The 12,991-nt window shown below is 35.1% G+C and overlaps 1 protein-coding gene across 1 annotated transcript in view; it reads left to right on the top strand.

Annotated features, from left to right (window-relative positions):
- LOC113233295 (probable E3 ubiquitin-protein ligase HERC2) overlaps window positions 1-9,441 on the top strand; it is a 98,226-nt gene extending 88,785 nt beyond the window's left edge. The window contains exons 78-82 of the mRNA XM_026468365.1: window positions 1,042-1,172; window positions 2,238-2,401; window positions 3,170-3,324; window positions 5,402-5,514; window positions 8,021-9,441. Coding sequence (XP_026324150.1) covers window positions 1,042-1,172; window positions 2,238-2,401; window positions 3,170-3,324; window positions 5,402-5,514; window positions 8,021-8,198 — 741 coding nt within the window. The 3' untranslated portion in view covers window positions 8,199-9,441. The remainder of the gene's footprint in view (window positions 1-1,041; window positions 1,173-2,237; window positions 2,402-3,169; window positions 3,325-5,401; window positions 5,515-8,020) is intronic.
- Window positions 9,442-12,991: the final 3,550 nt, after the last annotated feature.

Raw genomic sequence — 12,991 nt, 5'->3', positions numbered from 1 at the left:
TCGGCCGGGATGCGAATTTCGATCTTCCCGTAGCCTTAAGCTCTCTATTCTTTCTCACCGCACTGATTTTTTTCGTTTATTTCTTTTACCCTTCATGCCATCCGTCTTTGGAACACGCTCCCGCTCCATATAAGACAAGCTCAGACCAAATTATCTTTCAAGCGCATGTTGCGCAAGTATCTGTTTAATAATTGTCAAAATCAACACTCTGTATAATGTTGCTTTGGGTACATATATTATATTATTTATAATATAAATGTAGGTATATTATGTATGTATAATAATAAATTATGTTATTTATTTATACCATACAAATTATCGATTAGCTTTCTAGTATATTGTTCTTATTTAAGTGTAGCACCAACCTATTGTTTTTTTTTCTGTTTGGCCTAATGGTAGAGAATGCCTTATGGCATTAAGTCCGCCATTTGTACAATAAACTTTAAATAAATAAATAATAAATACGCTTCGGCAAAAAAGTCGTTCAAAACCAAAAAGAAAGATCCGACAACAAGCTCATAGAAAAATTCGTGAGGTCCGCTGGTTCGTTCTGTGACTTAGTTGGCGTAGCGTCTGGCACGGTTTGTCAGGAGACGTCGGTTCGAATCCGGCCGGATCGAAGGAATTTTTTTAAAGTGTTGTAAACTTTTGTATTAATAATTATAACGGAACTAGTGGTGTGTGAGCAGTCAAACATCCTGATATTCAATAAAAACTTCATTAAAACTATAAATATAGGAAATGAAACTATGTATCCGGATTTAGATCGCGTATATTTGTTTCTTCAAACAAACCAATGTTTACCTTTATAGGTCACAGTTAACTTTGCTTATGGTTAGCGATTTAAATCCGGAAAAATAGTTTTATTTCCTATGTGTAATAATCGCGAAAACCTAAGAACTCGATAAGACTATAAATACTTCAAAAATGTATAAGCTATAGTTTTTTTTTTCTTATTTACTAGACTCGTTTCGCTGGCAATAACTGCCATTTTAATTATCAAATGACTCAGTTTTGAATCACATTTATTTGTTTTAATAGGAGCTCCAAAACCTCGAGCTGCCATTCTCGATTCCGTCTGCGGCTGGCCACGAAGTGCCACTATCGACGCGACACAAACGCGTCACACCAGATAACAAGAACGAATACGTACAACTTGCATTGCATTACAGGTAAGACCTTATATAATTATTTCTTTGAAACATTCCAAAATGGTTACTAAACATTTTGAAGCACATGAAGTTGAATGACTGACACTGGGAGATGTTGGAAATCGATAGAGGTTTAATGCGCTTAGAAACATAGTGACTTTTGGTATTGGTCATGAAGTTAAACAATTGAAGGACTCTATAGTGCAACATTTTTATAATCCTTATTCTCCACTTACGCTGGGAGTGAATTCTTATCTGCTGCACATGCTGCGTTCGTCAAAGTTCGGTCTCGCATTTTTATTTTATTTTAAATTCCCTAGAAAACGTCTTATGTGGCAGCCCCATTGAAAAAAATAGATTTTGATAATTTTTTTACTTAAATTATAGCGAGTGCAAAAGAACACTGCGTGTCAATTTTGGATCTAGTTGGTGAAAGATTGTTTTATACCTACGCTTTGAACTACAATTTTAATTTTTTTTAAATAGTCTGTTGATCCCTATCATCCTATTATATACCTTTAAGTACTTTTTTTACCTAATTTATAGCGAGTACAAAAGAACACTACGTGTCAATTTTGAGTCTAGTTGGTGCAAGAATGTTTTATGCCTCCACTTTAAAACCACCATTTTGATTTTTTTTTAATAGTCTGTTGATCCCTATCATCCTATTATATACCTTTAAGTAATTTGAATTTCTAATAATATTAATTTCCGAGTATTTTGCTCAAAGCAAAGACGTCCCTCCTGTTGTCATAGTTATGGCTGGCCGTCGTTGAACATTTTATTTTTAACTTTTTACGGTTTTTTCCTTTATGTTACTTTAAATATGTTTTTTCATCAAAAGTATGCGTGCATTTTCACGGCTGGTTAAATTCGAAAAGTACAATTTGGGAAATATTTAAAAGTCAAAATACTGAATTACTGTTTATTAATAAAGAACTGATCATAGCATGTTAATTTTTCTTTGAAATTGAATAAAAAATAGCAACTCCAATTTTGATGCCAATTTTAGTATATTTTGACGACATAACTGCTCAGAGGCCGTTCGCTTGAGGCATTATTATTTAATAAATATTACGAATTTAGACTACACGAATTCGACGAGCAAGTCCGCGCGGTCCGCGACGGAATGTCCCGCGTTATCCCCGCGCCGCTTCTGGCGCTATTCAACGCGTCGGAGATCGAGACTCTTGTATGCGGGTCGCCAGACATACCGGTACACTCGCTACGGGCTTCTGCTACTTATAAAGGTTTGTATTGTTGTTTTTTATTGGTTCTTTATTTTTACGTGTGTTTACTATGGTTGTACCACGAACCCTTGAGGTCAGGGCAAAATCTCTTTATTTTACTGTCAATCTTTTACTTTGATAGATACAAAATTTTGCTGTCTCTTTTAATATATATTTAAAATTTTACAGTGTATTTGCGAAATAAAGCTCAGTGAATAATTATTATTAATTATCTTTGTGTCCTTATTTAAATGAAGAATATAATCTTTGTTAGTATATTATTTTGATGCCTAGAGAAAGACCATTAAATTTTTACGCCAATTTCATGGATTTTTGTATTTGCAGAGTTATGCTAAATTTGCAAATGATAAAATATAAAAGCTGTAGCTCCGTTATTATTGACAACAAACGAACCAAAAAAACATCCACAACACATAATTACTACGTTGGTACTAATATCCTTTCGTAACATTGACTTACAAATAAATGGACGACGGGTCTAATACAAAAACCACGAAAAAAATGTCCCAAATCAACCTATTTAAACGTAGTCACATGTAAAGGAATATGAAAAAGCTAAAACGTTGAATTTAAATTGTAATGTCATCGCAGTACTGTCTAATTTTGCTTGCTTCGCTGTCAGTCGAACAAACGAAGACTAAAGTGTGAATGACGCTCTGTATACGATTTTAACGCCCTATAAGTTCGGACACTTTTTATCACGGGCCCGATGTCCATATAATTGTAGGTCAATGTTTCGTAAAGATAAATGTGTTATGCATTTTTTAGGCATAGAACCCAATGCACCGTTAGTGCAGTGGTTCTGGGAGGTGATGGAGGAGTTATCAGGCAGCGAGCGAGCACTCTTCCTACGATTTGTGTGGGGCCGAACGCGGCTGCCGCGCGCACCACAAGATCCCAGACAAAGAGACTTTGTTCTACAGGTACTCCACATGTATCCAATTCTAGTTGTTTTAGGAATGGTTGGCTATAACGAACATCAGAGTATTTCACTAGTGTCTTTTATTTTTAAGCTTTTGAGAAGTAAAATGTCGCTTTTGGAGCAAATAGGTATGTGTAGTCCCGACGGACACCAGGACCAACCTTCTGAACAAGGCTCCGTTGAAGCGCACGTTCTTAATTTAATAGCTATACTCCGTCCAACCATTTATTTAACTTTTGACATATGCATGCCTTCGAAGTTCCGTAATGATTGACATCCAAACACAAACACAAATATGCAATACTTTCTGGACTCTTTTATTTTTTAATTTTTGTGAAGCGACGTGCTCTTTAGCGCCGATATTTATCAAGCCACCAGATTATGTAGCGAAGATTATTCATGTTGATAAATTTTGGTACTCGTCTAATAAATTATAATGAAATTAAATAAATTATGGATAATTATAATAAATTCTTATTGTTTATTATAATGAATCGTCGGATTCTTCACCATATGATTATTAATCCTTGAGTACACAAATTGTCAAACGCCACATCACGATCCGATACATCCACGATTAAAACTTGTTCGTAAATAAAATCGATTGTTATAAAAAATCGAATCGGAAACGCATTACGACATCACTAATTGATTAAAATTCGAGCTGTCAAAAGTGAAATAAATGGTTATACGGAGTATAATAAATAATTATTTTGTGCCTTGAGTGAACTCACAAGGATAACATTATTTGTATTGTATTATGAAAATATTTTTGTTGATATAGAAATAGACAGATGATATGTTGCTTTACAATCATGTTAGGTAATAACCTGTAATGATATTTTATAAGTGTTGGTAAATAATTGCATTACTACAGAGTCAGCCTGGAAAAGAAAAAAAAAATTGGAAAAGATTTAAATTGTTATGGCTTTGAACAGTTCGGTGTCGAATGCAAGCTGGAAGCTAATAATAACGTGACATACATGGCTATGTACAGTCACGTGCATTAATATGTAGTTACGTAGCACAACTCCTTTAACATGGACTATTATTATGTATTTACTTGGCTAGCCCAGTGATTAGTATTGTAGGTACTAAATGAGACGGTCCAGCGGGTCGACCGATTCGATTTGATATCCTAGAATTTCTTTTCATTTTTATTCACAACACCCGAACCGAACGTCATGCTCGTATTCAAAACCGAACCGAAATGACGTCACACCCGTACGATTACTCGAACTTCTCGACCGGCAAAGGCTACAGACGTCATTCCGAACACAGTTATGAAAGTTACCGAACGTCTTATTGTTTGCAAAGCAAGAATGTAATATGGAAATCTCTTATTATTTTAAATAAAGTCGGGATTTTGTTCAATTTTATTATTTTAATATAAGACTAATGCATTCCTATATTTTAGGCCTTTAAAGTCTTAAAAATGTTTATAAATGAACGAACGAACGTTTAACTCAAATGTTCCGAATGGCACGGAAAGCACCCTTCGATTCGAGAAATATCGCATCGAACGATTCGGTTAAAATATCGAAGAGTTCCGAATCGGCGTCCTGGTAGGATAATAAACGAACTTTTAGTGTCCCGAACTACATTTCTGCCTCCGTGGCCGAACGGTTACCACTGCCGCGCAGAGCTCCCAGGTTCGAATCCTGAGCCGGTAGAAATATTTGTATGGCCTACATTTATTTCTCTCGTGGGTTTAGGTGTAACTTTGTGGTTGTCTATGTGTGTGTCCATGGCATCCGCGAGACAGGGTTTCCCTAGTGCGGGACTATGTTGAGTGTGTGCGTTATTATTTCGTTGTACAAGGTACTTATAGTACAGAAATTCTCTGGTTTGAGCCAGATAATTCGCGTGCTTGTCTCGCACAGTATAATTATTCTTACAAAATATTAGATGGTTTTAATTATACTTTACGAAACTGACTTTCACTATTTATTTACGTAATTATTTACTGCACGTAACAGTACAACACGTCATTGATGTATTCATATGGGAAGGAAAATCGGTAGCATAAAAATTGTCAGTACTCTTATACATTTTGATCTGTAAACAATCCTTTTTAGGTGCTCGATAAGTACCAGCCACCAGACCACTTCCTCCCGGAGAGTTACACGTGTTTCTTCCTACTCAAGATGCCAAGATATACTTGCAAGACCGTGCTTAGAGAAAAGCTTAGGTAAGCTACTTTTTAGGTAGAAATGTTACAGATATGCTTCTATTCCAACAGCCATAGATCTCACTGCTGAGTACAGGTTTCCTCAGGGGATAGTGTAGTTAGTCCTACACTGGGTTAGAAACTACATACATAAGACAAATATTTAACATCACAGGTACTTTTTACTATGAACTCACGTATCTAAAACGGAACACTTATTAAAAAACAATGTTTTGTGTAATTTTTTTTTAATATATAATAGACACACGCTTGGCCACAATTTCACCTGATGTTAAGCGACGATGTGACCGACGATGGGACGCGTTTTCCGAAAAAATGCGTATTCACTCTAGCCTTGAATAGCCCCAAATTGTACTTTTCGGAAACTACAGATAGTAGAGCATTCCATTCCTTTGCTGTACGCATCAAAAAGGAGGAAGCAAAGCGCTTAGTGCGAATAGGTGGAATATTAACGACTTAAGAATGGAGTGCTCCGGACCTTCTAGTCGACCGAAGGAGGAATGGTGAGGGCGGAACCAAATTGAAAAGTTCCTGCGCACACTCCCCGAAATGTATTCGATAGAAAACCGACAAGCAGGCTACTTTTCTGCGATGGTTTTGATTTTCAGATTTTGAAGCTTCGACTCTTCAAGAGAATTATTGTTCATAAGTCTCTTTGCTTTTCGCTCCATCGAGTCGCAAGGCAGCTAACTGGTAATGGGCAGAGCCGTCCCAAAGGTGGCAGCAGTACTCCATACAGGATCGAACTTGTGCTTTACACAGATTTAAAAGCTGTTCAGGTGTGAAGTACCGCCTGACCTTGTAAAGTATGGCTAGTTTTCTGGCAGCAGTTTTTGCCAAGCACTCGATGTATCGCCTAAAGTTGAGGTTGGATGATAAGTCCAGACCAAGTAGCGCAAAGGTGGTCCTTTATCGGCACGGATACATCTCGAAAAGTCGGAGTAAGGTGTCCGTTTTGATGTGAAAAGACACGCCTGTGTTTTAGCCGTATTAAACATTAAATTAAGGTAAATGATGAGATCTCTTGTATTTGACAACCTCATCTGTGGCCCAATAGTATGCATAGCAGGCTCTAGATGAGGACAAAGAGTACATTATACATAATGGGTATAGTCTGTCTTTTTTTGAAGACGGAGTAAAATGATACTTCATTGCGCAAGTGTTTCCCGCTTGCAAGTAGCTAGTTATTGCAGTCGATAAATATCCTATCCACTATCGACTGCATATTGGTCACGCATAAGGAAAAAATAGCCGAATTTGCTTCATTTGAAACATCTTCATACATTACTGAGCACAAGTTAATTTGAATCGTTAATTTTTATAAGTTCATACATACATACACTGTATTTAGAACTATGTTTATGAAACATACAAAGAGGAGACATGTTTTAAAGTTTTTAATTATAATTCAATATAGATAATCTATCGATAAAACAATCGAGAACCACCACATACCTATTTAAAATTTTATGAGAACTGGCAACCCTACAAATGTCATTTTACTCCGTCTTCAAAAAGGACAGACTATAGAGTCATCACCCCTAGTGGATAACGCGGAAAGTATTTTTTCCCTGTACATGCACATATTTATAAATTCATTATTTCTATTCCTTGTTTCCGGTTCCTGCGTACATGATTTTTTAAAAGTAAATCCCTGCCGTTGCGAAACATTTCAAGTTCTGAAAAATTATGTAAAAATTGTGTAGTCAATAAAAAAGAGATGCCTGCGTCATTATTGATTAACGACGTCCGTCTTCATACAAATCAAAAATGTTCACAGCGATTAAACCAATTTGGGGACCGACAATTTTGTAAATTAGCACGGATTTTTATTATCACGGTAATTCACCGGAATGAATTCCATCGCTCTCGTACTCATATTATAGGGAATTCACTAGTATCACACCAGGTAATTGGTGTGGTTGCAAAGAAAATAATTACTTTATTTTCTTTTATTATTACTAATACAAAGATCGACAAACACAAAGAAAAATTCCTCCGATGCGCCTGCGTTGCGTCTGTCGTCTCAACGTGGCTACCGTGTTGGTGCATTGTTCGAGTCCAGACGGATCGAAGGATTTTTTGTTTGTGTTTGTTCGATCGTTATATCAATAATAATAACAAATTAGACGAGTATTTTCACAAAAAATGTTTATCTATATCATGATAATAAAAACATGGTATTCAATATTAGCAGCCGCAGTAGAGCTCCTCGTGAAAGAGTTCGTCCAAGTATTGCCACTTTGCCTATCTCTGCCGCCAAACAATAATGCGTTCCGGTTTTGAAGGGCGATGGTGCTGGTGAAATTACAGGTACATGGGACTTGTCAGCTTATGTCTCAGGATCACGGGCGCAGTAGCAGTGCCTCTCAGATCTTTGCGATTTAAAGCTGTGAGTGCCACTGCAACTGTTTTGGACAGACGCTTACCACCAGGCGCACGACTTGTTCGTCCCGTCACTTGATATTATAAAAAAATGACAAATTTTTATTTTAATCATTTTCAGATACGCAATCCACTTCTGCAAGAGCATAGACACCGACGAATACGCCCGCGTGGCACTCAGCGCTGCAGAGCGCGTCTCTTCAGAAGAATCCGACTCTGAAGGCGACGCCTCTACGCCAGTTGCGACCGCAGCGCCACCAGCTCTTTACTCACTTACAAGGGCACCTACCAGGCTATAATACTTTACGGATATTACACATGTTTTTGAAATACGATTTTGGCGTAATTTGAGCATATGTTCTCATAACAAACAGTGACTTTCTGTTAATACTTTATAATTGTTAACAAATCCAATTTCAAGTAGACATGTGTACGTATAACAACTTCGTGATTAGTTATTTTTTAAGGTATCAACAATTGCTGCCATCATTGGTCATATTATACTGATATATTGGCCTACGTATTTTAAATCGTTGATAAAGTCGCGATTTTATAAAAATGACGCAATGGACTTTGAAATCATTGGGAAATTATTAAGCGTTAATAATCTGATATTAAAAAGATGAACAGATACATGATTTAAATTCATTGCATTTTTGCTATGATTACTCATTACTGTCTATCACTACATATAATGATGATATTTAATTGTATTATTTTTACAAATTATTTGCGGTAATTAAATGGCCTGTTCACTATCGGATTTAGACAATGCGAAGAAACGAGATGAATATTTGGTAAAACATTCTAGTAACTCACCTTCCTTTGTCTCTATCACACAGTTTCAATAGTGAAAGACCCGCATTAGATGCAGCATAGGACTTCCTTGTATTGTGAAATGTACAATATAAGATAAAGTTATATGTAATGGCGATTTGCAGCTTGAATTTTAATATTGCATTCCATCCATAGTATTAGTTAAAAACGGTTTATATTTGTTATTTTAAGGGGTCTGTTGGAATATTTGTAGACGGAGACAGTCATGTGAAAGTGCATTAGGTGAAAAAATATAAAATTGATGAGTTACGTTTGGAATCCACACTATGGTGCGGAATTTTGAAGAAGTAATTTATTTGCCACTATATCAGGGTCAGAAAGTACCAGTCTTCACTCACATGCACAACTCTCTGTCGATCGATCGATTAATGAATAGACCCTTTTGATATTTTCAGCATGGATCAGTAACTCTTAAGAGGTGCTAATCGCGATATAAGACAGCTTATCCGACTACGCTGTCTTTAGTACGTATTGTACACCAGATGTCGCGACGAATACAAACTAGCTATTTTTGTAATACATTTATTTTACATTGACGAGCTGCATTTTATCAAAGATTCTCTTATTGCTAATGACAACAAATAAAACAACTAGATGGCACTTATTGCACAGAGTTTTATGGTAATTTAAATTTTTATTGAATTGACATTCAATCATGTTTTACGTAAAAACTAGTTTGTTATATATGGAGTTCTTAGATTTTCGCGATTGTTACACATAGGAAATGAAACTATTTTTCCGGATTTAAACCGCGTTTAATACGCGATTTAAATCCGGAGGAATAGTTTCATTTCCTAGTTTGTTATAATTATTAATACAAAGATCGGACACTCAGAAAAAATTCCTTCTATTCGACCGGATTCGAACCGACATCTTCTAGCATACCGTGCCAGACGCTATGCCAGCTAAGCCACGAACCAGCGGTCCTCACGAATTTTTCTACGTGCAAAGGATTTTTTTCTGAGTGTGATCTTTTTATTAATAATTATAACAAATTTGAGGATATTGTTAAGTTAAATATCTGAGGGTATTGCCGACTATTATTTTATTTTGTTTAGGATTAGCGCTATCTAACCACATTAGCAACCGTTAATTTATGAATTATTTCGAAACACACGATGATTTCAATAATATTACAAGGATAAAAACTGCCTACTTATATTTCATACTAAAGAGGAACTAATTGATATCCATTGGCCATTTGGCCATGTACATAATATAAACTACTCCCTGGCTATCGATGAGCGCTGTCTATGTATATATATGGCGGGATTTTTACCTTTTGCTCTTGGGTTGCAATTTGTCCTATGGAGAATTTCCGAGCCCTCTAGAGTTATTGGTCCATCTTTTCAGTAAGTAAGTTTCAATACAACGATTAAGGCGACACTGCCACATTCCATGTCTTGATATTTGTGCTGTCTATATTGGTACGATATATTTCGAAAATACATATCTATTTTACAGGACACAGTAAAATACTCTGTTATATAAGCAATAAAGATTACGCTTCAATTGTTTTACAGTGATATGACTCATTTATGATATAGGTAAAATAGTAACTTAAAGTGCTACTGCGACAACACTGTTGTAACATAGTACAGCAAGTCATGTTCTTTCGAAGGTACATTCAACTGCACAATGGTCTCTATCTGCGCTTAAAGTTTTAAATTCAACTTCATATGCCATCAAATACACAGTGACTATATTTTCGTACTCATCGAAAAGCCATTTTACAATTCGTATTTACGATTTATAAACAATATGACCGGTACCTTGGAAACTTTTGTCTATGCTTCAATGTGTCTGTCGCAGTTTCAAATTAATTCAAATATTCTCATAATTTGTTTACATGTTATAGTGCTTTTATATTGCGCATAAAACAATGCTTATGTTTATCATTAGGCGTCGTTGGAAGTGTTAATGAAATAAATTAATGTTAAAGATCTGAGATCGGAAACAGAATACTGTGATGTAGAATGTACAATATGCTACAAAGCTGCCTTCCCATTCTGTCTTAGCAAAATTTAATTAAAAGAAAGGTTTCTAGTCAATGGAATATTGACTTGTAAGTTGTAAATGTTGCTTAATACTCACCATATCGCACTAAGTCTATAGAATACAGAGGAAACTTTATTTGGACAAATTTGCATTTTTGCAGCTTATTGTACGTTTTGAGGAAAGAATCTTATTGCCTTGGATTTAGATAGGGTTTGTAATGAAAGGTGCATTTTAAGAACAACAGAAAAGCTAGTCATATTGATGTTTGAGAAGAACACGCTTATGTTATCTATTCGTATTTGTAATAAATTTCTTGAATGGAGGGATAAAAAACACGTAATTTCTTTTTAAATAGTTTTTTAAAGTATTGACACAAACCATTCACTTTCCCATAGCTCCTCTGGCTAATTGGGCCGACCAGGCGATTCAAAAGATCCAAGTAAACTTTAGAATGGTTTCAATCCATTATTGGAAAATGGAGTCAGATGGACAAATAATTCTTGTGCCACGGGACCTATGTGGAGAGAAAACGGGCCGCATCTTGGTACACAGTACTTGCTAAAGGCTCTTTCACTCTCTTATGTACTTCTTAAGACAATTGACTTCAAAGGTTTAATTAAGAAATCGTAAGGCCAAAAATTAGCAACACAAGATATGCGCGCCATGTACGCGCAAACCTTGAACGCACCAGCGTTCCGAATTTGCGGCCTAATTAATTCTTTCCGTGGAAAATTGACCCGACCACAGTGAAATCTGAAATTCTAGAGCATTGCCGAAATTATTTTAAAACCGTTTTAAAGTATTTGTGAAAGTAAAACCATGGATAGGAGTATTATATTAGCGTATGTAACACTTGTCTTTTGTGTTTTCTCTAAACGTAACTTTCGTTTAGTTTTTCTAGAAACTCAACATTCATTTGTTTACTAAAAATTGAACTTTTGATCTTTAAAAACGACATTCATGTATGTTTCTAAAAACAAATTTGTTTTGATTGTAATTCATCTTTCATTTGTTTTTCTATCTTTCTATTCAAGTTCTAATATAATGTTAGTATAGTACGCATACGTTTCTCAAATATAGGCCATTTAGAATGATGCTGCTAGTTCACTTTTAGAGTTAGATCTCACTTCGCGATTTGGTGCTAGGGCTTAGGTTCTAACTTTTATACTGACGTAAGCGATAGTACGCACAAACTAGAAATCATTGATATTATTAAATTTATCACAGCTTCCAATAGATATTCTAGCTTGAAAAAATAGTAAAGTATATTAATTTAATATGAAAAGTTACGAAATCACGTAGCCATATTTAAAAAACCTAAATTCTGCTACGCTTTTATAATCTGAATAAATTTTATAATTATTTTGCATATGTATTACGATCTTGTCAAGTGTATCTAAATTATTTATTTTCTATGCATATGATAACAATACCAAAATGTTTCATAGTATGTTGTGGTTTTATTTCATTTAAAAAAGTTCACCCCAAAATTCCTTTGCTAATATACAGGGTGACCCAGTTACAGTGGTCCAAAAATTCTTTTAGATAGACGACATTTTAACAACCCATTTAAAATGATTTTTGCCAATCTTTAAAAGCCATGTACACGAAAAGAAAATGTTGAAAAACACCTACAATTTTAACTGTGCTGATACAGAGAACTTTCATTGTTGTGTGCACGTGTCGTAAACAGAATGATAATAAATAAATAGAAATAGAATGGTTTAAGAATAATTAAGGTAAATCTGAGTTGAAGTAATGTTTTCTTTTGAGAAATTTAGTTAAAATTGTTCCAATAATGATTATGATACAAATTGTCAATTTTGTTTTTTTTTTAGTAACTCAGTGCTCGTCTACACAACAATGAAAGTTTTTTTGTATCAGTAGGGTTAAAATTTTTATTTTTGAACATTTTCTTTTCGTGTACAGTCAAATTCAAAATAATCTTTATTTCATAGGTAAGCATTATTACACTTGAAATCGTCACAATGGTTACAATTACTGTCAAATAAGTAATATTCGACAAAATTAAAAGACAAGTATCAAGTATGAAGCTTCATTTGGTCAAGTATTGCTTATTTGGCAGCAATTGTTTCGGACGGATGTCAGACGGAGATCGAGAGTAGACCCCTGGCTACGCACTGATTATTAAGATTTCGTGTTGTTTTAATATTTGGGAGTATATATAAAACCAGTTCCTCACTTACGTAAAAAAAGTCATCATCCACAAATGTTGCGGCCCGGTATAGTAAACATG

This window comes from Hyposmocoma kahamanoa, unplaced genomic scaffold (genome assembly GCF_003589595.1).
Source record: "Hyposmocoma kahamanoa isolate Upper Pololo Valley unplaced genomic scaffold, ASM358959v1 78, whole genome shotgun sequence".
In the NCBI taxonomy this organism is placed as follows: domain Eukaryota; kingdom Metazoa; phylum Arthropoda; class Insecta; order Lepidoptera; family Cosmopterigidae; genus Hyposmocoma; species Hyposmocoma kahamanoa.
Note: the sequence above shows the minus strand (reverse complement) of the source record. Positions and strands in the feature narration are given on the sequence as shown.